The sequence below is a fragment of the Oncorhynchus clarkii genome, chromosome 5 (assembly GCF_045791955.1).
Source record: "Oncorhynchus clarkii lewisi isolate Uvic-CL-2024 chromosome 5, UVic_Ocla_1.0, whole genome shotgun sequence".
Taxonomy (NCBI): domain Eukaryota; kingdom Metazoa; phylum Chordata; class Actinopteri; order Salmoniformes; family Salmonidae; genus Oncorhynchus; species Oncorhynchus clarkii.
The window spans coordinates 13,836,544-13,863,507 of NC_092151.1; the positions used below are offsets into that span (position 1 = coordinate 13,836,544).

At 41.8% G+C, this 26,964-nt stretch overlaps 1 protein-coding gene across 5 annotated transcripts in view; it reads right to left on the reverse strand.

Moving 5' to 3' along the window:
• The window catches only part of LOC139408383 (suppressor of cancer cell invasion), a 36,182-nt gene that overhangs the window by 4,375 nt on the left and 4,843 nt on the right, over positions 1–26,964 (reverse strand). For 3 of the 5 annotated variants that reach the window (XR_011634280.1, XM_071152182.1, XM_071152183.1), the window contains exons 3-16: positions 25,667–25,791; positions 7,717–7,812; positions 7,438–7,524; positions 6,637–6,735; positions 6,076–6,172; positions 5,748–5,846; positions 2,706–2,858; positions 2,504–2,605; positions 2,206–2,334; positions 1,856–1,934; positions 1,637–1,736; positions 1,355–1,436; positions 634–706; positions 78–251 (exon numbers count right to left, since the gene is read on the reverse strand). Coding sequence is in view for 4 of the 5 variants with exons in the window: in XM_071152182.1 (XP_071008283.1) it covers positions 78–251; positions 634–706; positions 1,355–1,436; positions 1,637–1,736; positions 1,856–1,934; positions 2,206–2,334; positions 2,504–2,605; positions 2,706–2,858; positions 5,748–5,846; positions 6,076–6,172; positions 6,637–6,735; positions 7,438–7,524; positions 7,717–7,812; positions 25,667–25,773 (1,477 nt within the window). In the remaining variant the exon portion in view is untranslated. Of the gene's footprint in view, positions 1–77; positions 252–633; positions 707–1,354; positions 1,437–1,636; positions 1,737–1,855; positions 1,935–2,205; positions 2,335–2,503; positions 2,606–2,705; positions 2,859–5,747; positions 5,847–6,075; positions 6,173–6,636; positions 6,736–7,437; positions 7,525–7,716; positions 7,813–25,666; positions 25,821–26,964 lie in introns of those variants that run through there. The other 2 variants (XM_071152186.1, XM_071152185.1) reach the window with 2 other exon arrangements.

Consider the following 26,964-nt stretch of genomic DNA (forward strand, 5'->3'; position numbering starts at 1 on the left):
GAGAAATTCCACCATTATGGTTGTGATATTTGCACTTAAAATCTATTTTTTTTCTCTCCAAAAAACACAAAACATACCTATAGCTTGTGAGCGTGTAATCATCTGGCCGATGTCACGGTACACCTTGTGTAGAAACTCCTCGGCCTTCTCCCACAATCCTTGGCGCAGGCTGCTCAGGCCACACACTGACAGGAAGGCCAGAAGGGGGCAGTACAGGAAGAGTGTGAAGAGGCTGCCGCGCTGAGACTGGTCTGAGAGAAGGAGACCAGTTTGAGAGACATTCATAGAACAGTTTCTCAGAACACCCACAAAAACAATGTCTCATCTTACGTGGCTTATTCGGTCCACACATTTCTAAACCAATCAATAAAACAAATTTAAATAATTGCAGAATCCAATGGAAAATAATCAGCCACATAAAACGGCCTAAATGAGTACAATAGCTGGTATCAATAGGCCAACGCATTTGAGAATTAACTGACAAGCTCTAAGAGCTATTTTCTAGAATAGTTAAAGAGTATGGCATAGTGTAATTGCCGACTTCAACATGGAAAGTAATTGACGGTTGCCTGTAACACGCTAATTAAGAGGAGTACAGAGGCGTAAAAACTATAATAATAGTGACAAACTAACCTTGCATGCTCTTTGGATAGACTGTGGGAGATAGCAGGCACACCAGCGGCTGACCAAAGAGATTGGTGAAATTCTACATGGAGATACAAGGCATTAAATATTAACTTTAGTAAGAATCACGCCAGACTGAATTCCCAAAAGGAATAGTCCACTTTTCCTTAAATGCATCTTAAAATTGGAGGGGGGTAGTGAGGAGTATTTCTGTCTGCAATAAAGCACTTTTGTGGGGATTGGCTGGGCCTGGCTCCAAGGCCCACCCATGACTGCACCCCTGCCCAGTCACATGAAATCCATAGATTAGGGCCTAATGATTTTATTTCAATTGACTTATTTCCTAATATTTTTATTGAATTATTAATTAAGTCAGTTACGAACAAATTCTTATTTACAATGACGGCCTACCCCGACCAAGCCCTAACCCGGACAACGCTGGGCCAATTGAGCGCCACCCTATGGGACTCACTGCCGGTTGTGATACAGCCTGGAATCAAACCAGTGACACCTCTAGCACTGAGATGCAGTGCCTTAGACCGCTGCGCCACTCATGAACTGTAACTCAGTAAAAACGTTGAAATTGTTGCAATTATATTGTTGTTCAGTAAAATAATGATGAAAATCCAGTTGAGTGTTTTAGCAATGTATGAAAAGCCCCTCAAAGTTATCATTATCCTTCTCTTAACCCCAAAAAGGTGTAATTGTGATGAATGTAATTCTCACCAACCTTATAGGCTGTGCTGTTGGAAGAGTCCACAATGACAAAGAGAGGCTTCCGGGTGAAAGGGAACAAGTCCCCAGGGTGAAGGCTAAGGCATACAGGAGTCAACAGTCATTGCATGTACACACACACATTACAAACAATTTGGGTGAATATTGTAGTGTGTTAATAAATAAAGTGGGCTGTGCAAGAAGTTCTATGTAACTTTTTAAACACCAATACTGTACATGCATCTCATGTCTGCCAAAAAACACAGAGGACAGTGGATTGCCAGAGCCTGTTCCTTACCAGTGCATCTCTTTTTGGGCTTGGTTCCTTTTCTGTACAGTCTCCCCGTTCACCACATCACGGTTTGTGTTGGTGAGAACTCCTCCAAAGTCATATGGTCCTGATAGAAAATCAATCAAAATTTTTGAATACATTATCAGATGAATTTCAGCTGCAAGAACGTGACCAGTGTATGAACTAGTGAGTGTGTGTGCGTTTACAGAATTTAAGGGGGTGTACCCTCATAATCCAAGCGTCCGGTAGGGAAGACTCCAGTAGCTGAAAGATAGACGAGCAGCACACTGTTCGCTGGCAACTCCTACAAAACAACACCTAAAATCAGCCAATACCATCCAAAAATCGTTAATGTATTAAAATATACACATTTTATTGATATTTTATACAATTCTGATGGGACTCCATTAGGATGTACTCTAGAACAGGATGTAGATTTCTTTCTGTTCAGCGTTTTCATTGGGTAGGACTAGGACTGTGGTGGTCATGAAATTTTGTTAACCGTCACGCAATCGGGTCTTTCTCACAGGTGACAAGTGAAGACCGACACATCGGGGAGACAGTTGGAGACTGACCTTAAAGGAGGCAGACAAGAAGGTGTAGAGCTGGCTGAACGTTGGCTTGTACAGCAGGTACTTGTGAGGGTTCTCTCTCTTGGCTGGCTTCTCGCTGGGTTCCTGTGAAGGAAGACATGGGGTAAGGGCCTGTGAAGGAAGAAACGGAGTAAGCAGCTGTTTATAGGACAGGTTTCATGTAGGGTTTCCGGCGCTGCCTTTCTCCCATATCACATTCGAGACTTTTACATTTGCAATATTCTGTCTATGTTGTTGCCCACAACACAGTGTAAGATGCGTTTCCAGTATTCCCCCTCACCAATGTTCCAGGTTTAGAAGTTGTAGTAGCCAGGTTGACTGGTTCCCGCTCCAAAGCTTGGAGTATGCGGAACATATCGATGGTTAGCTCACTGAATTTTACCTGACAAACACAAATTATTATAGTTTAGAATGTGGGTCCCCAGACTGGTCAAGAGGTTGTTTTAGAGCTGCACTTTAGACTAGAATCTGTGTTCACACACCTGGTTGTTGCAGTTTCCAATGATTAGTGCATCTGCCAGGGTAAGCTGGCCAACTACCATTCCCTGTTCCAACTGAGGCACGCCCCCCTCCTGTAGCCGATTGGATGTGAAGACCACAGTGTTTTCATCGTTCAGCACCACCACTGGGTCTGCCTGCTCACAGAAACAAAACATTCATAGCTTCACTTTAACTCCATTGTGCACACCATTCTAGTAACACTTTTGTGGTATGTAAAATCTTTCACACAAAATATCACAGCTTGACATAAATATACAATGATAATTTCAACCCCATAATCCTGAATTAATTAAATTACAGTACTTCAGTAATGCTTGGTGGAAACCCATCCGATTTTTGCTGACTTGTGGAAGCCTCCTTTAAGTGTTGATATATCTTTCATTCATAAGTTATGACATTTCCCCCTTTTGTAGTAGGAAATTGGCAGTAGGCACAGAAAGATAAAAGTAATCAAGAGATCGTGACGGGATACAGTAAGTTCATACCAATATCGTTAAAAATCTAAACCTTTGCTTATAATGACATAAGCCAAACCCATCCTCAAAGCTGATCATTTCTCTCAAGACTGCAGAAGGTTACTCTGAGAATCTTTATGAAATATCATATAGCATATAGAATGTCCATTAAAAGGGTCATTTTGGCAATGAAGCTCTTACTCTACTTCCCCAGAGTCAGATGAACTCGTGGATACCATTTGTAGGTCTCTGCATCCAGTTTAAAGGAAGTTGCTAACTAGTGTTAGCGCAATGATTGGAAGTCTAGGCAAACTGATAACATACACGCTAGTTAGCATTGGCTAACTACCTTCATACTGGATGTAGACATAAAAATGTTACCCATGAGTTTTTCATCTGACTCTGGGAAAGTAGATGAAGGGCTTCATTGCCAAAATCCCGAAGTATCCCTTTCAAATCTTTAAGAGTCTACGTACGTGGGGGTTCTACTAAGTGAACATATGGTCATACCAAGAATCATTTAGCTGTTTGATTTGAAATTTCAGAACTCCCTAAGGTAAGAAAAAAAGGTTGTTTTTTAAAGCTTACTATTAGCCCATAGCAATGCATAACAGCTTCATGGAATAATAGATAGTCCCCAACAAAAATCTAAAGGAAGTTTGTTCTGAAGTGTCTGTCCTGTATCTGAGAGATATACAAAAGATCAGGACTCTTACTTTTTTGACAACCCCTTATTTTAGACACTGAACTAGTTTCTCCATATACACTACCATTCAAAAAAGTTTGGGGTCACTTGGACATTTTTTGTCCATTAAAATAACATCAAATTGATCAGAAATACACTGTAGACATTGTTAATGTTGTAAATGACTATTGTAGCTGGAAACTTTATGGAATATCTACATGGGTGTACAGAGGCCCATTATCACCAACCATCACTCCTGTGTTCCAATGGCATGTTGTGTTAGATAATCCAAGTTTATAATTTTAAAAGGCATATTTATCATTAGAAAACCCCTTTGCAATTATGTTAGTACAGCAGTAAAGTGTTGTTCTCATTATAGAAGCAACAAAACTGTCCTTCTTTGGACTAGTTGATTCTGGCCAATAAAAATAAGATTAAGATAGGCAAAAGAACACAGACACTGGACAGAGGAACTCTGCCTAGGCCAACATCCGGGAGTCGCCTCTTCACTGTTGACGTTGAGACTGGTGTTTTGCAGATACTATTTAATGAAACTACCAGTTGAGAACTTGTGAGGTGTCTGTTTCTCAAACTAGACACTCTAATGTACTTGTCCTCTTGCTCAGTTGTGCACCGGGGCCTCCCACTCCTCTTTCTATTCTGGTTCTGTGAAGGGAGTAGTACACAGCGTTGTACGATATCTTCAGGTTCTCAGCAATTTCTCACATGGAATAGCCTTCATTTCTCAGAACAAGAATAGACTGACAAGTTTCAGAAGAAAGTTCTTTGTTTCTGGCCATGTTGAGCCTGTAATCGAACCCACAAATGCTGATGCTCCAGATACTCAACTAGTCTAAAGGAGGACAGTTTTATTGCTTCTTTAATCAGAACAACACTTTCAACTGTGCTAACATAATTGCAAAAGGGTTTTCTAATGATCAATTAGCCTTTTAAAATTATAAACTTGGATTAGCTAACAATGTGACATTGGAACACAGGAGTGATGGTTGCTGATAATGGGCCTCTGTATGCCCATGTAGATATTCCATAAAGTTTCCAACTACAATAAGTCATTTAGAACATTAACAATGTCTACACTGTATTTCTGATCAATTTAATTTAAAAAAAAATGGACAACAAAAAACATGTGCTTTTCAAAAACAAAGACATTTTTAAGTGACCCCAAACTTTTGAACGGTAGTGTATATTTTCATTCATTTTTTAAAACTGGTACCCGGCTATCTTCAGACTATTCTTGTAAGCTTCCTAGTGCAAAACAACTGAAATATACATGTCTGTGAGAGACTCGCCTTTCCACAGAGGGGTCATAGAGTGTAGCCCAAACTGTTTGGACGCTACAGACCGAAGTTGGCAGATCGGCTGTACCGACTTCAGACGAGTCACGTGAGACTTGTGGAGGCCATGGAGCAAAATGGAGAACTATCGTGTTCATTAGTCTCATCTTTCCATGAAGTTTGTAGGTCAAACTGTTCGGACGCTACCAACGTTTTTGTGAGTAGACTGATTTTCAGGATGTCTCATGGCCACCTTTCACCGCAGATGCGGAAGGGCGACATCGACAGATGAGGTGGATTGAGACGCAGCCAATGCAAATTTACTCAAGGGGGTTAACTGCCAATCATTAGTGAGTAAAACACTCCTGCAGTGTTTCTTTATATACAGTCAAGTTATTCTTTAGTATTTTATTAGGATCCCCATTAGCCGTTGCGAAAGCAGCAGCTACTCTTCCTGGGGTCCACACAAAACATGAAAGAACATTAATAGACAAGAACAGCTCAAGGATAGAACTAAATCAATTTTAAAAAGGCACAACCTCAAAGGCACAATATCAATACAACCACACAGCCGATTTGGAATCTGACCTCCACAAAAGCTGCCACCTCTTGTAAGACAAGATTCCATTCTAACTGATCTTCTGTGTTGAAGCGCTGTGTATAGTCCTCGATTTCCTCTGACAGCTCCTGCAGGAGGGTAGACCAATGTTATACACACTATACACAGCACACTAATGCATGCAAGTTAAATATATGTATTTTTGTAAGAGTAACAAAATTAAACATTTTCAGGCTGAAACTTCTGCACTCCACTTTATACTAAACTCCAATAATAAAATACAACAAAAAGTAAATAAATACAAATGAGATTGAGAACTTCCTCTGGTAATCGTTTGTTTATCCTCAGATTTCTTACCTTGACCAGCACCTTCACTAGGTCCATCTTGTTCAGAAGTAAACAGACTACTATGTAGCGGGCATAATACCGGAGCTTCTTCACTACCAACTCAGGCCTAACAGGAGGGGGAAGATAATGGAAGAAAGAAAAGTTGTGTTACAATCTATCCCTGGCAAGCACAAACACACACAGAGTAAAATGTTCATGTGTTTTGTTCCAGCAGCACCAAATAAATGGAGCTGTTGGAACATTCACAACAATTTTGTTAATTGTGATTATGTAATTTGTCTCAGTCTACCATAAACACCTTCAACAAATATCATATCATAAAAATAAACTTCTATCATTATCTCCCCATGTGGAATGTTGCTCCTCATTGCTCGCTAAATCACTCACCCACCTTTCCCAGCTCGTTTAGCTGGGTTTTGAAAAATTTTAAAGTGCATAGTTCAGTTGTTTTGCTATGTTACAACAGCCTCTGGCTAGCATTAACCTCCTGGGACGAAAACTGAATGGAATGTTCAGAGCGCTCAAAATAATTTCTTAAATATCAATAAAATGCCATGCGTTGGCACTCACCTATCCTCTTTGTTGACCTGATAGTAGTAGGACCGCTGACGGATGGCCGAGTAGAACGAGAAGGCCTCATTCAGGTAACTTGTTTCTGAGGTACGAAGACTACAACACAAAAAGAGAAAATGGTGTGCCAAGAACTCTCTGTATTGAGTGTGACACTGGTACCCTGGTAGTTCCTGAATAAGTGTATTAAGAACAAAACAAATTTGATCAACTTAAATTAGAACACTTTAGGAAACACAAATTCTGCATGTCAGCTTGGTTTTATATCGTAAAAATCACGAACCTCACACCACCACATTGGATCACATGATATTTAGGTATTTATTTTGCCACCTGTTTTTTTTATTTTGTTTTAGTCAGTCTTTCCAAAATTCAGTTATGCCAGACATATTATATACACCTGAGTCTTTCCAAAAAAGTAAGTAATTTTAGTTGACAAGATTTTCCTCTTGTTTTTAGTCATTGTACCTTTTATATTGCTTAATTCACAGGTGCACACAAACAGTGCTACATGTAGCAACCAAATAGCTAGAAATGGCAGCAAATACTAAATGTTTCAGAATTATTTTCCCAATTTCACTTTTTGTGCACATCCGAATAACAGATTTAGAGTCGGGCCCACTCCTAGATACTGTACCAACCTCTCCATCAAGTACCATCAATTGCTTGAACCAGGAATTGTTTTCACACAAGTTACCAGAGTTAAAGCACAGATCAGACCAACAAAATATTCCAGGACATGAATGATAAGGATATGTGACAGTCTGTGTGTGTGAGCACGTGCAGTTGGAGGAACCTTACTAGTAGTGGTAGTACAGCTGGCCTATTTTGGACGCCACCTCCCCTATCTGCCATCTCTTCAGGCCATACCGATTGTCCAGGACCTGCCTGCTCCCAAGAAAGAACAGAAAAAAATAAGCAATGCTGCTTTTAAAATGAATGTTTAAGCCAACAGATTTCTCCATCTCATCCACTAGGCTCAAACGTTGTTGATCTATCTGGGAAAATGTGTAAAAAAAAATGTTTTGTCTATTTGGGAAAATGTGTCAGAGAGAACGGAGCCGTCAGTGACCAGCTGACCTGTGCTGCTGCTGAAACTTCCACAGCTTGGTGTAGACGTCAAAGGTGCGGCCGAAGTAGGACTGCCACTGCTTGTGTCCGTACTGAGGAAGATCTCTGCAAGAGACAAGAGGGTGAGAAGAAGGAAAATGCAGCCAAGTAGAACAGTCTCACACCTTCTCTCCTGATTGGAGAAAGGGAAACCTTCCAGCCTTCAACCACATAACAAATGACGACATTGTGATGTGATTACACCGCTTTATTAGAGCTTAGTGCCATGGGGGCGGCCTTTACTACTACAAGTATGACATTTAACGCTTTTTGCAGGTGCGCACATATCACCTTTATTATGTTTTTATTATTTGGGGGAATTCTATGCGACAGCTTTTTAATGATTTTATAATTTCTAAGTGTAAATCTGTCTGCCTCAGAGCCACTACCCACTGAGTGTCCCAGAGCTACACCTGAGTATATTATGATGCAGTGTCCCAGAGCTACACCTGAGTATATTATGATGCAGTGTCCCAGAGCTACACCTGAGTATATTATGATGCAGTGTCCCAGAGCTACACCTGAGTATATTATGATGCAGTGTCCCAGAGCTACACCTGAGTATATTATGATGCAGTGTCCCAGAGCTACACCTGAGTATATTATGATGCAGTGTCCCAGAGCTACACCTGAGTATATTATGATGCAGTGTCCCAGAGCTACACCTGAGTATATTATGATGCAGTGTCCCAGAGCTACACCTGAGTATATTATGATGCAGTGTCCCAGAGCTACACCTGAGTATATTATGATGCAGTGTCCCAGAGCTACACCTGAGTATATTATGATGCAGTGTCCCAGAGCTACACCTGAGTATATTATGATGCAGTGTCCCAGAGCTACACCTGAGTATATTATGATGCAGTGTCCCAGAGCTACACCTGAGTATATTATGATGCAGTGTCCCAGAGCTACACCTGAGTATATTATGATGCAGTGTCCCAGAGCTACACCTGAGTATATTATATTGCAGTGTCCCAGAGCTACACCTGAGTATATTATGATGCAGTGTCCCAGAGCTACACCTGAGTATATTATGATGCAGTGTCCCAGAGCTACACCTGAGTATATTATGATGCAGTGTCCCAGAGCTACACCTGAGTATATTATGATGCAGTGTCCCAGAGCTACACCTGAGTATATTATGATGCAGTGTCCCAGAGCTACACCTGAGTATATTATGATGCAGTGTCCCAGAGCTACACCTGAGTATATTATGATGCAGTGTCCCAGAGCTACACCTGAGTATATTATGATGCAGTGTCCCAGAGCTACACCTGAGTATATTATGATGCAGTGTCCCAGAGCTACACCTGAGTATATTATGATGCAGTGTCCCAGAGCTACACCTGAGTATATTATGATGCAGTGTCCCAGAGCTACACCTGAATATATTATGATGCAGTGTCCCAGAGCTACACCTGAGTATATTATGATGCAGTGTCCCAGAGCTACACCTGAGTATATTATGATGCAGTGTCCCAGAGCTACACCTGAGTATATTATGATGCAGTGTCCCAGAGCTACACCTGAATATATTATGATGCAGTGTCCCAGAGCTACACCTGAGTATATTATGATGCAGTGTCCCAGAGCTACACCTGAGTATATTATGATGCAGTGTCCCAGAGCTACACCTGAGTATATTATGATGCAGTGTCCCAGAGCTACACCTGAGTATATTATGATGCAGTGTCCCAGAGCTACACCTGAGTATATTATGATGCAGTGTCCCAGAGCTACACCTGAGTATATTATGATGCAGTGTCCCAGAGCTACACCTGAGTATATTATGATGCAATGTCCCAGAGCTACACCTGAGTATATTATGATGCAGTGTCCCAGAGCTACACCTGAGTATATTATGATGCAGTGTCCCAGAGCTACACCTGAGTATATTATGATGCAGTGTCCCAGAGCTACACCTGAGTATATTATGATGCAGTGTCCCAGAGCTACACCTGAGTATATTATGATGCAGTGTCCCAGAGCTACACCTGAGTATATTATGATGCAGTGTCCCAGAGCTACACCTGAGTATATTATGATGCAGTGTCCCAGAGCTACACCTGAGTATATTATATTGCAGTGTCCCAGAGCTACACCTGAGTATATTATGATGCAGTGTCCCAGAGCTACACCTGAGTATATTATGATGCAGTGTCCCAGAGCTACACCTGAGTATATTATGATGCAGTGTCCCAGAGCTACACCTGAGTATATTATGATGCAGTGTCCCAGAGCTACACCTGAATATATTATGATGCAACTGAATAACGATTCATAAAAATAAAAATGTACAACAAAATAGGGGAAGCAAAGAGAGATTTGGTCGAACTAAAATATGAGCTGGGAAATCAACACATGAAACAGCAGTGTTGTCTTTGGAAGATAGTTTTAGTAACTGTATTTTTTAATAGCGAAGTATACATATGCAAAACTTACATCCAGGTCACCTCAGCTGTCAAATCAACTCATTCACACAACAGCAAAGCAGAAAGGCTATGTTGAGACCCTCTGAAGGTCTACCTCAGACATTCTCTGGACATTGAGCTATTTTTTGCTTTCCTAATAGCCAACGTTGTGCCTGAGGAGGTGTGTGTGTGTGGTGGGGGTGGGGGGGGGGGGGGCTATGCTGCATGCAGTAGTGAGTCAGAAGGGTGGGGATGTGATGGAATCGGATGAGGTCTGCCTGTCAGCTTGGGTGCAAGTCGGCCACTTTGCCTCTAATTTCCCGCTGAAGCTCCGGGCCTCGTTGTTATCATTGAAGCATTGCCATGACAACATGTCTGGAGACTGAGGAGAGGAACGGGCAATGGTGGCTGTGGCGGCAAAAGTGCAGCAGAAAACGCACGCATAGCCTGAAAACACCCAATACGATACTGGTCAACACTACACAGCCAAAATCCTTCCCTGCACATCATTTTTGCCACAATTCTCCATCTGTCAAATTTCTCACCCAGACTGGCATACAGAATATGGAATGCAGATACACTAAACACAACAGACAGACCAACGATACATTTCAAACTCTAGTCTTTGTACTCAAATACTCAAAAGGGGAGATGTATGGTGTGCACTTCTTTTTGAAAACACATCGAGTTAAACGATACAGGCTGCCTTCCTAAGATATTTAAAGGAGACTGGATAGAGGATTCATTCGTTAACATGACACAAAGAAAACGTGTGCTCCTATATACTGGTACGTAACACTGAGGCCTACTGATTTCTCAGTTTTTCCCCGTGTGATTATCTCTTACCCTAATGCCCTTCCTGGTGGTGGGAAACAATGGCATGACTGTTAAGTCAGGAATATGGGGCAAATAATCAAGCAGAATTCAACTTAGCCTAATTCCAGCCACCATTAATTCCGTATCGCTATGAACAAGATACATACCCAAAATACTTATTCCCAAGCAGAGTGAAGGGATGGAGAAGGAAATCCGCTTAACCTGCTCTGTTGTTTCCGGTCAAACTAATAAGATACTGGATAACCAATACAAATGTGGGTGTCGTTGTGTAAAAAGGGGTGGGTCTTAAGTAAATGAAATGCTATTTATTTAATCATCCACTTAAAATGTTCTTACTCACTTTACATAAAGCTATTCCAATACCACGGAACAGGGGCATTTTTAAACACCAGCAAATCAGCACCAAGTATTTTAATAGTGAATATCTGTTCCAAAGTATTCCCATGCATAATATAGAGAATGTGACCCCGTTCAAAGGCACTTAAATATTTTGTCTTGCCCATTCACCCCTGAATGGTACACATACCCAATCCATGTCTCAAGGCTTAAAAAACCTTCTATAACCTGTCTCCTCCCCTTCATCTACACTGATTGAAGTGGATTTAACAAGTGACAACAAATAAGGGATCATAGTTTTCACCTCGATTAATCTGGTCAGTCTGTGTCATGGAAAGAGAGCTCCTAATGTTTTGTACACTCCATGAATGTGGTTTATTGACAACAAGTATCTTTTCTAATATAGGCAGATGCCTGCCTAGTGATTGCAACTCTCCGATGTGAATAGTTGTCAACGATCTTTTGTTTCGAAGTGCTACTGAATAAGCTCAACTGAAACACTCCCAGTGGCGCATGATACACATTATACAAGTCTAGCAATCCATTCCAAATCTTTATACTATACATGATACGGCGGCATATGTTGATCTTGCCTAGGACGGCAGCAGAACTTCTAGGACCGGGTCTGACGAAAACAATCATTTGCATCCAATTGACTTGCGTTTGCAGTGGACCTTGGCCTGCTCAAAGTGAGCCGCTGCTGTTGGGAAGTTTAAACTGTCCAACTCCTTGGAGAAGCTTGATGAACACTAGCTAGCCTCGTTATTTTGTCCTCAAGACGGTGCGATTTTGAAGCCGATTTTACTCTTGTTTTGGAGAAAGAATCCACACCAGTCAGGGTACATTTAGCTGAAGTCCCTTATGAGGACGTCCAGTCTTTTGCATGAGTAACAATATAAACACACACCTAAAACTACTTTCCAAGCAGCTTGAGTATTTATTAGCCTATGAAGTATATTTGATTTCGAAATTGGAGCACATCGACTGGTATTTCGATCAATAAATAAAAAGCATTATTTTGCAATGGATACATTTTTTTTATCCAGGTCGATTTGGCCAGCAACAATTTTATGTATCGGCCTTTCATTTATTTTAGTCGGCCAAAAGCTGGCATTTACAGACTAACGGAAACCCTGTGTTTTAAGCAAATAAATCTGTCTGGGCTTAGATTCAATTTGCAGTCTACAAATGATTTGTCATTATGTTCCATCCCCCTGACCATCTGCTCAAAATAATAACAAACACACACAAAATTCGGAAAGTATTCAGACCACTTGGCTTTTTCCAGTTACATTACAGCCTTATTCTAAAATTGCTTAAATATTTTCCCCTACATCTACACACATCTACACACAACACCCTATAATGACAAAACCTAAACAGGATTTTAGAAATGTAAGCACTTTTTTTTTTTTATAAAGTGAAATATTACATTTACATAAGTATTTCAGACCCTTTACTCAGTACTTTGTTGAAGCACCTTCAACAGCCTCGAGTCTTCTTGGATATGACAACAAGCTTGGCACACCTGTATTTGGGGAGTTTCTCCCTTCTCTGCAGATCCTCAAGCTCTGTCAGGTTGGATGGGGAGCGTCGCTGCACAGCTATTTTCATGTCTCTCCAGAGATGGACATTGAGACTTGTCCTGAAGCCACTCCTGCGTTGTCCTGGCTGTGTGCTTAGGGTCATTGTCCTGTTGGGTGGCGAACCATCACCCCAGTCCACGGTCCTGAGCGCTCTGGACCAGGTTTTCAAGGATCTCTCTGTACTTTGCTCCGTTCATCTTTCCCTCAATCTTGACTAGTCTCCCAGTACTTGCAGGCTGAAAATGATCCCCACAGCATGATGCTGCCACCACCATGCTTCACTGTAGGGATGGTACCAGGTTTCCTCCAGACGTGATGCTTGGCATTCAGGCCAAAGAGTTCAATCTTGGTTTCATCAGACCAGAGAATGTTGTTTCTCATGATCTGAGAGTCCTTAAGTTCCTTTTGGTAATCTCCAAGCAGGCTGTCATGTGCATTTTACTGAGGAGTGGCTTCTGTCAGACCACTCTACCATAAAGATCTGATTGGTGGAGTGTTGCAGAGATGGTTGTCCTTCTGGAAGGTTCTCCCATCTCCACAGAGGAACTCTAGAGCTCGGTCAGAGTGACCTTTGGGTTCTTGGTCACCTCCCTAACCAAGGTCCTTCTCCCCCGATTGCTCAGTTTGGCCGGCGGCCAGCTCTAGGAAGAGTCTTGGTGGTTCCAAACTTCTTCCATTTAAGAATGATGGAGGCCAGTATGTTCTTGGGGACCTTCAATGCTGCAGAAATGTTTTGGTACCCTTCCCCAGATCTGTGCCTTGACACAATCCTGTCTCGGTGCTCTACGGACAATTCCTTCGACCTCATGGCTTGGTTTTTGCTCTGACATGCACTGCCAACTGTGGGACCTTATATAGACAGGTGTGTGCCTTCCAAATCATGTCCAATCAATTGAATTTACCACCAGTGGACTCCAATCAAGTTGAAAAAACATCCAAGAATTATCAATGGAAACAGGATGCACCTGAGCTGAATTGAGTCTCATAGCAAAGGGGTCTGAATACTTATGTATATAAAAAGGTATGTTAATTTTTAATACATTTTAGGCAAAAATGTAAAAAAAAATCTGTTTCACTTTGTCATTATGGGGTATTGTGTGTAGACTGAGGATAAAAATGAATGTAATCAATTTTAGAATAAGGCTGTAACGTAACAAAATGTGGAAAAGGGGAAGGGGTCTGAATACTTTCCGAATGCACTGTAATTACAAAGTATTTTCTATTGTGAATGGAAGGGTCCTTATTTACAATGTGTAAAAAGGCAAGCTTTGTTGCATTTGACATGTCTGCAGTTACCATATATAAAATGATAAATCCCCTAGTTTATTCATAACAATTCCAATTATTTAATTGAAATCAGACACAGAGCACCAAACAAGCTAAGTCCCAAAGAAGAACTAGGACACTGATCCCAATCTTTGGTCTGATTCTAATAACCAAACCTCTGTAATTAGCGTGGAGGAACAGAGCACTGCAGCAGGGCTGGCTTTGGTTCATTCCAGGATGGGACCAAGCCTCCAGAGACAGGGTCACTGTGCCCCAGATTTCACACGCAGGCCTCGTCCAAAAAGCTACGCTGCCTGGACCCATCAGGATGATAAGAATCCTACCACAGGAGGCTCCATGTGGGGAGGACGGCTCATAATAATGGCTGGAATGGAATGAAGCACATGGAAACCATGGGTTGGATGTGTTTGATACCGTTTGATTTATTCCATCCCAGCCATTACTCCTCCTCAATGAATTAAGGTTCCACCAGCCACCTGTGAATCCTACCAATTACAAAAGGTTTCCAGGTACAGGGCTACAGGTATCACACTCCATGTGGAACCAAGTCTGGAGCTATAAAAGACAACAGCTGTCTTTGAGCCATTGAGTTAATGTGATCAAAATAAAAAGAGAGACACCAAAGCTGGAGGGAAATTGCCACGCTCTACAGCAACATGAGTTCGTTTCTTTCTAAATAATTTTCATTCCTATACTGGAAACATACATACTGATCACATGGAGTGCAACATAAAATAATGTGATTTCTTTATTTTTTAAACATCCATGTCAACATTTAGGCCAATCAATTCCATTAGTTATCGTCCCACCCTCATCTCTTTGCATGAGTCATAGATTCTACTACACACACAAACCCTTGGAGCTGTTTCCCTGGTAACTCCCAAATTCTAAGGTGGAGGCTGTTTGTCGTGTGTTAACAAATCGCCCGGCTACTATAGGACCAGTGTGCAGAGTAGGGATGGGCATTTGACATTATTTCACTATTCAAATAATAATCATAATATTTTTTCCAGATATCCGGATAGTCAAAATACACTGAGTGTACAAAATATTAGGAACACATCCCCCTTTCGCCCTCAAAACAGCCTCAATTCGTCAGGGCATGTACTACAAGGTGTCAAGTGTTCCACAGGGATGCTGGCCCATGTTAACTGCAATGCCTCCCACAGTTGTGTCAAGTTGACTGGATGTCCTTTGGGTGGTGGAGCATTCTTAATACACACGGGTAACTGTTGAGTAGAGGTCGACCGATTATGATTTTTCAACACCAATACCGATTATTGGAGGACCCCAAAAAATCTGATACCGATTAAATCGGCAGATTTTTTTAAATGGATTTGTAATAATGACAATTACAACAATACTGAATGAACACTTATTTAGATAACTTAGATAATACATAAATAAAAATCAATTTTGCCTCAAATAAATAATGAAACATGTTCAATTTAGTTTAAATAATGCAAAAACAAAGTGTTGGAGAAGAAAGTAAAAGTGCAATATGTGCCATGTAAAAAAGATAATGTTTAAGTTCCTTGCTCAGAACATGAGAACATATGAAAGCTGGTGGTTCCTTTTAACATGAGTCTTCAAATATTCCCAGGTAAGAAGTTTTAGGTTGTAGTTATTATAGGACTATTTCTCTATATGATTTGTATTTCATATACCTTTGACTATTGGATGTTCTTATAGGCCCTTTAGTATTGCCAGTGTAACAGTATAGCTTCCGTCCCTCTCCTCGCCCCTACCTGGGCTCGAACAAGGAACACATCGACAACAGCCACACTCGAAGCAGCGTTACCCATCGCTCCACAAAAGCCGCGGCCCTTGCAAAGCAAGGGGAACAACCACTCCAAGTCTCAGAGCGAGTGACGTTTGAAACGCTATCAGCGCGCACCCCGCTAACTAGCTAGCCATTTCACATCGGTTACACGAGCCTAATCTCAGGAGTTGATAGGCTTGAAGTCAAACAGCTCAATGCTTGAAGCACAATGAAGAGCTGCTGGAAAAATGCACAAAAGTGCTGTTTGAATGAATGCTTAGGAGCCTGCTGCTGCCTACCACCGCTCAGTCAGACTGCTCTATCAAATCATAGACTTAGTTATAACATAATAACACACAGAAATACGAGCCTTAGGTCATTAATATGGTCGAATCCGGAAACTATCATCTCGAAAACAAGACGTTTATTCTTTCAGTGAAATACGGAACCGTTCCGTATTTTATCTAACGGATGGCATCCATAAGTCTAAATATTCCTGTTACATTGTACAACTTTCAATGTTATGTCATAATAACGTAAAATTCGGGCAAATTAGGCAGCCCAAACTGTTGCATATACACTGACTCTGCGCGCAATGAATGCAAGAGAAGTGACACAATTTCACCTGGTTAATATTGCCTGCTAACCTGGATTTATTTTAGCTAAATATGCAGGTTTAAAAATATATACTTGTGTATTGATTTTAAGAAAGGCATTGATGTTTATGGTTAGGTACACATTGGAGCAACGATACGCACCGCATCGATTATATGCAACGCAGGACACGCTAGATAAACTAGTAATATCAACCATGTGTAGTTAACTAGTGATTATGATTGATTGTTTTTTTATAAGATAAGTTTAATGCTAGCCACCTTGGCTTACTGCATTCGCGTAACAGGAAGGCTCCTCGTGGAGTCCAATGAAAGGCAGGTGGTTAGAGCGTTGGACTAGTTAACTGTAAGGTTGCAAGATTGAATTCCCCGAGCTGACAAGGTAAAAATCTGTGATTCTGCCCCTAAACGAGGCAGTTAACCCACCGTTCCTAGGCCGTCATTGGAAATAAGAATGTGTTAACTGACTTGCCTAGTTAAATAAAGATTAAATAAAGGTGAGGAAAAAAAAACAAAAAAAAACAGCCAAATCGGTGTCCAAAAATACAGATTTCCGATGGTTAAGAAAACTTGAAATCGGCCCTAATTAATAGGCCATTCCGATTAATCGGTCGACCTCTACTGTTGAGTGTGAAAAACCCAGCATTACAGTTTGACTCAAACCGTTGTGCCTGGTACCTACTTTAATACCCCATTCAAAGGCACTTCAATATTTTGTCTTGCACATTTACCCTCAATTTCACACATACACAATCCATGTCTCAAGGATTAAAAATCCTTCTTTAAAATGTTTCCTCTTCATCTGCATGGATTGAAATGGATCTAACAAGTGACATCAATAAGGGATCATAGCTTTCACCTGGATTCACCTGGTCAATCAATGTCATGGAAAGAGCAGGTGTTCCTGCTGTTTTGTATAATCAGTGTACATGTGTTTTAATGTATGTTTGTGTTTTAAGTAACTTTAATGGAGACTTGCTTGCACGACTCAAGAGATCCGGTGAGCTACACTCTGCTTGTTAAAGCTGGAAGGTGGAGGGGGTGCGAGAGAGGAGCAGGGGCCGGTGTACGTGACAGTGTGTGGGGCATGGAGGGAGAGAGCGAAAGTAGCCAAACCAAATAACACGTTAGAGACAAACTCGTTGATCCCATAGGTTATGAAACCATACCATCTGGTAGTGCCTGTCGTGAATGCATCAAATCGTTGTAAAGAAGGTTGATAGCTAGTGACCATATCCCCCGTGCATCCCGCAAAGGCGGAGGTGTTGCTAACATTTACGATAGCAAATTTCAATTTACAAAAAAAAAGACGTTTTCATCTTTTGAGCTTCTAGTCATGAAATCTATGCAGCCTTCTCAATCACTTTTTATAGCTACTGTTTACAGGCCTCCTGGGCCATATACAGCGTTCCTCATTGTGTTCCCTGAATTCCTATCGGACCTTGTAGTCATAGCAGATTTTCTAATTTTTGGTGACTTTAATATTCACATGGAAAAGTCCACAGACCCACTCCAAAAGGCTTTCGGAGCCATCATCGACTCAGTGGGTTTTGTCCAACATGTCTCTGGACCTACTCACTGTCAGTCATACTCTGGACCTAGTTTTGTCCCATGGAATAAATGTTGTGGATCTTAATGTTTTTCCTCATAATCCTGGACTATCGGACCACCATTTTATTACCTTTGCAATTGCAACAAATAATCTGCTCCTACCCCAACCAAGAAGCATCAAAAGTCGTGCTATAAATTCACAGACAACACAAAGATTCCTTGATGCCCTTCCAGACTCCCTCTGCCTACCCAAGGACGTCAGAGGACAAAAATCAGTTAACCACCTAACTGAGGAACTCAATTTAACCTTGCGCAATACCCTAGATGCAGTTTCACCGATAAAAACTAAAAACATTTCTCATAAGAAACTAGCTCCCTGGTATACAGAAAATACCCGAGCTCTGAATAAAGCTTCCAGAAAATTGGAACGGAAATGGCGCCACACCAAACTGGAAGTCTTCCGACTAGCTTGGAACCGTGCAGTCATTTTTTAGTACTATATCTCTTGACACAATGATGAAAATAATCATGGCCTCTAAACCTTCAAGCTGCATACTGGACCCTATTCCAACTAAACTACTGAAAGAGCTGCTTCCTGTGCTTGGCCCTCCTATGTTGAACATAATAAACGGCTCTCTATCCACCGGATGTGTACCAATCTCACTAAAAGTGGCAGTAATAAAACCTCTCTTGAAAAAGCCAAACCTTGACCCAGAAAATATAAAAAAACTATCAGCCTACATCGAATCTCCCATTCTAGAAAAAGGTTAGAAAAGGCTGCTGCGCAGCAACTCACTGCCTTCCTGAAGACAAATAATGTATACGAAATGCTTCAGTCTGGTTTTAGACCCCATCATAGCACTGAGACTGCACTTGTGAAGGTGGTAAATGACCTTTTAATGGACAAGGACAAGTTCTGGCCTGGTTTAGATCTTATCTGTCGGAAAGATATCTGTTCGTCTCTGTGAATGGTTTGTCCTCTGACAAATCAACTGTACATTTTGGTGTTCCTCAAGGTTCCATTTTAGGACCACTATTGTTTTCACTATATATTTTACCTCTTGGGTATGTCATTCAAAAACATAATGTTAACTTTCACTGCTATGCAGATGACACACAGCTGTACATTTCAATGAAACATGGTGAAGCCCCCAAATTACCCTCGCTAGAAGCCTGTGTTTCAGACATAAGGAAGTGGATGGCTGCAAACTTTCTACTTTTAAACTCGGACAAAACAGCTTGATCTAGGTCCCAAGAAACAAAGAGATCTTCTTTTGAATCTGACAATTAATCTTAATGGTTGTACAGTCATCTCAAATAAAACTGAAGGACATCGGCGTTACTCTGGACCCCGATCTCTCTTTTGACGAACATATCAAGACTGTTGATGTGATCTTCCTGTCTGGGTTGTGGGGGAGATCTTTGTGGGCTATACCCGCCCTTGTCTCAGGATGGTAAATTGGTGCTTGAAGATATCCCTTTAGTGGTGTGGGGGCTGTGCTTTGGCAAAGTGGGTGGGGTTAATGGGGGTATCATTGGATGGGGCCAGTGTCTCCTGACCCTTCCTGTCTCAGCCTCCGGTATTTATGCTGCAGTAGTTTATGTGTCAGGGGGCTAGGGTCAGTTTGTTATATCTGGAGTACTTCTCCTGTCTTGTCCTGTGTGAATTTAAGTGTCTCTCTCTCTCTCTCTCTCTCTCTCTCATGATGACTCTCTACAGTCCACCTGGCCGTGCTGCTTCTCCAGTTTCAACTGTTCTGCCTGCGGCTATGGAATCCTGACCTGTTCACCGGACATGCTACCTGTCCTAGGCCACCCTTCATAGCCTGGTTCCTCTCTAGGTTTCTTCCTAGGTTTTGACCTTTCTAGGGAGTCTTTCCTAGCCAATGTGCTTCAACACCTGCATTGCTTGCTGTTTGGAGTTTTAGGCTGGGTTTCTGTACAGCACTTTGAGATATCAGCTGATGTACGAAGGGCTATATAAATACATTTGATTTGATAGCTAACTAAAGTAGCAAGGCTAATTAAGGCAATTTTGCTGCGCTCCTCTTAGCTACAACAACGCAATTCATATGAAACAGAAGCCTACCTGTTGGTTGGTCATTGTAGCCTACTCCTTCTCACTTCTCAGCCAACCTAATCCCTTATTTTTTTTTACTTAATGGTCTATCCCTGTAGGCTATGTAGCAAAGTCACACAGATAATTTTATTTAAATTTAGACATTATTTTCATTATGCCTATTTTTTATATATACAGTGCTTTCTGAAAGTATTCAGACCCCTTCCCCTTTTCCACATTTTGTTACATTACAGCCTTATTCTAGAATGTATTAAATTAAAACATTTCCTCAATCTACACACAATACCCCACAATGACAAAGTAAAAACAGGTTTTTAGAATTTGGGCAAATTTATAACACACAAAACAGAAATACCTTATTTACATAAGTATTCAGACCCTTTGCTATGAGACTCAAAATTGAGCTCAGGTGCATCCTGTTTCCATTGATCAACCTTGAGATGTTTCTACAGCTTGATTGGAGTCCACCTGTAGTAAATACAATATACTGGACATGATATGGAAAGGAACACACCCATCTATATAAAGGTCCCACAATTGACAGTGCATGTCAGAGTTAAAACCAAGCCATGAGGTCGAATGAATTGTCTGTAGATCTCCGAGACAGGATTGTTGAGGCACAAACCTGGGGAAGGGTACCAAATTTATTTTTGCAGCAATGAAGGTCCCCAATAACACAGTGGCCTCCATCATTCTTAAATGGAAGAAGTTTGGAACCACCAAGACTCCTAGAGCTGGCCACCTGGCCAAACTGAGTCATCTGGGGAGAAGGGCCTTGGTCAGGGAGGTGACCAAGAACCCGATGGTCACTCTGAAAGAGCTCTAGAGTTCCTCTGCGGCGATGGGAGAACCTTCCAGAAGGACAACCAATCAGGCCTTTATGGTAGATTGGCCGGACGGAAGCCACTCCTCAATAATATGCACATGACAGCCTGCTTGGAGTTTTCCAAAAGGCACTTAAGGACTCTCAGACAATGAGAAACAACATTCTCTGGTCTGATGAAACCAAGATTGATCTTATTGGCCTGAATGCCAAGCGTCACATCTGGAGGAAACCTGGCACCATCTCTACAGTAAAGCATGGTGGTGGTAGCATCTTGCTGTGGGGATGTTTTTCAGTGCCAGGGACTGGGAGACTAGTCAGGATCAAGAGAAAGATGAACAGAGCAGTACAGAGTACAGAGAGATCATTGATGAAAACCTGCTCCAGAGCACTCAGGACCTCAGACTGGGGCGAAGGTTCACCACCCAACAGGACAACAACCCTAAACACACAGCCAAGACAACACAGGAGTGGCTTCGGGACAAGTCTCAATGTCGTCGAGTGGACATTATTTTTCCAAAATGCTCTCCCAATTAATCTAATACTAACGTCAGTTCAGATATTTTGAATAACAGTGCCCATCCCTAGTGCAGAGAGCTTATTGCACAGTGCAAGATGCTCCAGTCCTTTGGGGTCATTTGGGATTGGTGAAACCATGGTTTGTTGAGTGATAAATCTTGTTGATGTTGGCTTGAGAGGACAAGCACAGGCAATTATCATAAACACACCCCCGTAAAGCCCTCCCATGTCAACACAACGGGCTTCTATGCAGGACAACGCCGATGCAGTGAGACAGATTTCACCAATGCGTCAGCCAAAACAGTCATGTTTGACAACATTGTTGAGATGCATGTTTCTCAATTACTACCAGCCACAACACTTTTGTCTGACAACACCGTTGCAGTGAGTCGAGCTGCAATTAGGGTATGCAGTGTTTCCCGTCTCTTCTAGGAAAGCGTTTGTTTCATAGTGGGATGCCAGTCACGCCACTTCAGTTTCTAGCCATACATCCCAGGGACGAGCGGAATGGAGAAGTAATGAAGCGACCAATTCCAAGCTCTCAGACAATCATTCAGGCACGCGTTGTTACTACTGTACACACTTGTTAGGGACAGAGGGATAGAGCGGGGGAGGGAGACAGAGAGAGAGAGCGAAGGGAGGCCTGCAGCTACTGACATACCCAGACTAAAAATAGACGAGAAATTACTGATTAACTCAAACACAACCCGTTGGCCACATGGGATATGGCGAACACATGGTCTGACATGAATATTTTTCCATTTTAATGTATGCGTGATTGCATGTGTGTATTCTGTGTATGTGATGTATTGAAAAGAAAACATCTTAACCCAACAGTAAGGGTTGGCAAAACAGACAAAGTGACACATTAGAAATCACATGGCTCCACTCTTCAAATTGGGGTTGATACAAAGAAATTGTGTAATGCAGCTTCATATTTTTATTCACCTTAATTCTAAGTGTGTGGACCTTATTTTCAACACTGATCATTTCAGGTCTAAGAGCCATTTACTAAATATAACGTGTGCAGGTGAGGGATTGGCATTTGACATTTTACTATTTAAATAATATCATGGCATGTTTTCGGATATCCGAAATGCAAAATTTTTTTTTTTATAAATATTGTTCAACAAATCAAAACGAAGCAAATGCACATGGCAGAGGTAAATGGGAAAGACTGATTTAATCCGGTAGTTTTGGCTAACAGCAATGTGACAGATTTTAATGCGAATATTCTAAAATCTGCATTAAAAAATATGCCCATTTTCCTACCAGAGGTGTGTTTCAACTAAACTGACCCGGTGCACATAAAAAGCACTTAATCGTATAACGTTTACTTTATCGAAAAGGGAAAAAAAGAAAGTTGTTTCCATTTGATTTTTTATCGCCGTTAATGATTTTGGCACAAAAAGTCTGCCATAAACAGCAAATGTGCCCATGCTGATCTTGGTACTTGAGCTCCAGCCAACCACTTGCAGATACAGTCCAGACGATACATGACGAGATTATGGATAAGAGCAGGATCATTTTTACTTCTCAATTGGCAGCTAAGCAACGATCATCATTTCACCACCACCTCAATAGTTTGGAAAAGAGCACCAAGCTCATCACTGTGCACTTTCACCACCCTGTGAAGTTGTTCACAACTTATTTTGTCTGTAGCCTAATAAACTGTTCATGCTTTTCCAAGTCGCAGTGGGAGGACCACACAACATAACTTGCAGTAACACGATGCTTACTTCGCCGTGATGGTTATGTCAATCTTTGCATACAAAAGCATTTCTACCTCAATTGTAGCATAATCTATTTCCTCAACAAAAACATGATCCCACCTTGTCTACAGTTTTGTTTTGTCAACATTTGGAAAGTTTACCCTCAAATGATCTGTTTCCATCAGGCCTGGCGTGACATTCTTTAACTGACGTACTTTACTTGCAAAAAAAGGTTGGATGGAAACCTGGTTATTGACAAGAGAAGTCTCGGTCTCGAGACAAGACTGCATGGCTAAATGCACAGAAGAAGCTCAATGCACTGTTACAAAAACTACATTCAAAAGTTTATTTTATTATACACTGCTCAAAAAAATAAAGGGAACACTAAAATAACACATCCTAGATCTGAATGAATGAAATATTCTTATTAAATACTTTTTTCTTTACATAGTTGAATGTGCTGACAACAAAATCACACAAAAATTATCAATGGAAATCAAATTCATCAACCCATGGAGGTCTGGATTTGGAGTCACACTCAAAATTAAAGTGGAAAACCACACTACAGGCTGATCCAACTTTTATGTAATGTCCTTAAAACAAGTCAAAATGAGGCTCAGTAGTGTGTGTGGCCTCCACATGCCTGTAATGACCTCCCTCCGACGCCTGGGCATGCTCCTGATGAGGTGGCGAATGGTTTCCTGAGGGATCTCCTCCCAGACCTGGACTAAAGCATCCGCCAACTCCTGGACAGTCTGTGGTGCAACGTGGCGTGGGTGGATGGAGCGAGACATGATGTCCCAGATGTGCTCAATTGGATTCAGGTCTGGGGAACGGACGGGCCAGTCCATAGCATCAATGCCTTCCTCTTGCAGGAACTGCTGACACACTCCAGCCACAGGAGGTCTAGCATTGTCTTGCATTAGGTGGAACCCAGGGCCAACCGCACCAGCATATGGTCTCACAAGGGTTCTGAGGATCTCATCTCGGTACCTAATGGCAGTCAGGTTACCTCTGGCAGGCACATGGAGGGCAGTGCGGCCCCCCAGAGAAATGCCACCCCACACTATGACTGACCCACCGCCAAACCGGTCATGCTGGAGGATGTTGCAGGCAGCAGAACGTTCTCCACGGCGTCTCCAGACTCTGTCACGTCTGTCACATGTTCTCAGTGTGAACCTGCTTTCATCTGTGAAGAGCACAGGGCGCCAGTGGCAAATTTGCCAATCTTGGTGTTCTCTGGCAAATGGCAAACGTCCTGCAAGCACAACCCCCACCTGTGGACGTCAGGCCCTCATTACCACCCTCATGGAGTCTGTTTCTGACCGTTTGAGCAGACACATGCACATTTGTGGCCTGCTGGAGGTCATTTTGCAGGGCTCTGGCAGTGCTCCTCCTGCTCCTCCTTGCACAAAGGCGGAGGTAGCGGTCCTGCTGCTGGGTTGTTGCCCTCCTACGGCCTCCTCCACGTCCCCTGATGTACTGGCCTGTCTCTTGGTAGCGCCTCCATGCTCTGGACACTACGCTGACAGACACAGCAAACCTTCTTGCCACAGCTCGCATTGATGTGCCATCCTGGATGAGCTGCACTACCTGAGCCACTTGTGTGGGTTGTAGACTCCGTCTCATGCTACCACTAGAGTGAAAGCACCACCAGCATTCAAAAGTGACCAAAACATCAGCCAGGAAGCATAGGAACTGAGAAGTGGTCTGTGGTCACCACCTGCAGAACCACTCCTTTATTGGGGGTGTCTTGCTAATTGCCTATAATTTCCACCTGTTGTCTATTCCGATTGCACAACAGCATGTGAAATTTATTGTCAATCAGTGTTGCTTCCTAAGTGGACAGTTTAATTTCACAGAAGTGTGATTGACTTGGAGTTACATTGTGTTGTTTAAGTGTTCCCTTTATTTTTTTGAGCAGTGTATTAAGAATTTTAAATATCATGGTATATCCTTGAAGGTAAAAATGTCACAAGGATCATTTACATTTAGAGCTTTTTCAATGTTAATATAGGTCTACCATGTACAGCTTTTTCAATGTTAATATAGGTCTACCATGTACAGCTTTTTCAATGTTAAAATAGGCCTACCATATAGAACTTTTTCAATGTTAATATAGGCCTGCCATGTAGAGCTTTTTCAATGTTAAAATAGGCCTACCATTTATTTTCTTCAAAGATGAACACTCACTCAAGTAATCTAATACTAACGTCCGTTTGGATATTGGATTGATCAGTTAACCGTGCCCAAACCGAACGCATTTTTAAAAATTATACCTTACTGCATTGAATGTCACATAACTTAAGAGTATTCCATTGAGAAGTAAACATTTAGAAACGACTCAGCCATAAATCAAAACACAATACAGAAACCTCAAGAGACAGACAGAGACTGACCTTAGACCATTGAAGAGTTGTTTGGACTTGTCCAGCAGGTAGCAGAAGTCTGTGACCGTCTTCCTTTCACCCAATGGGATGTCATCCTCAGCCCCAGCTCCAGTCATGTCACCTGCTTCTCTCCCCTGAAAATCCACAGAGCATCTATGACTTGATAGAAACTAAAGAGCATTTTGTCATGTATCATTCTTTGTTGTAGATAATATTCATCTGACAAAAATGGCTGTAAGCTAAAACTAAAATCAAGCCTGCAAATGCCATGTCTGTGGAATACATATTGTTTGGAAGACTACAAAAAAAAGGTGGGAACTTGTGTCTTTTAGACAACTGTGGAAAAAGGTAAAACCATACCATAGGGAAGAACTGCAAGCCTCATCACAGTGAGTAACCTATTATGAGAGGTTTGGTCCTGGTTAAAATGAAGGTTGTGTGTGGGAGGCCAGTGGGGCCAGAGGCTAAATAGGCACTGTTCATCTGCTAAGTCATGCAACTGAAGAGGGACAAATCAACATGCACACTGTCCCTCACACAGACACTGAAATATCCTCTGTGTGTGAGCCTTTTCTGCATCACCAGAAAACCCAAGGGCTCTACACTGTCCAACAATTCACTGTCAAGCTCTGGTAATCACACTCTGGCAAACAGCATGTAACTTGCTAACCAGCACATGCATTCAAGGTGTGTGTGTGTAAGATTGGGTCATACACGCACACTGAAATGTAGCACGCAAGCATCTTTTCTGCATCACCATATGACCAGAGGGCTCTACACTGTCCAACACTTAGGCTAACGACTGTCAAAGCCAACCAGCTCAGGCATATTACTCCCCCTTTTGCAGAATAGGAGCAACCAATTATAAACAATTTAACAGAAAAATATATTGGATTTTTTTAAAGAAAAAGTATATATATAAAGCCACTAATTCATGAACTTGTGCGAGAATACAAGGCTTGCCAAACTCTAGACCAACTGTACTCCACACACAGACGCACGCGTCCAAAGCTCTCCCTCTGCCTTAATTTGGCAAATCTGAACATAATTCTATCCTCCTGATTCCTGCTTACAAACAAAAACTAAAGCAGGAAGCACCAGTGACTCGGTCAATTAGGAGGAGGTCAGATGAAGCAGATGTTAAGCTACAGTACTGTTTTGCTAGCACAGACTGGAATATGTTCCGGGATTCCTCCGGTGGCATTGAGGAGTACACCACATCTGTCATTGGCTTTATCAATAAGTGCATTGATGACGTCGTCCCCACAGTGACCACACGTACATACCCCAACCAGAAGCCATGGATT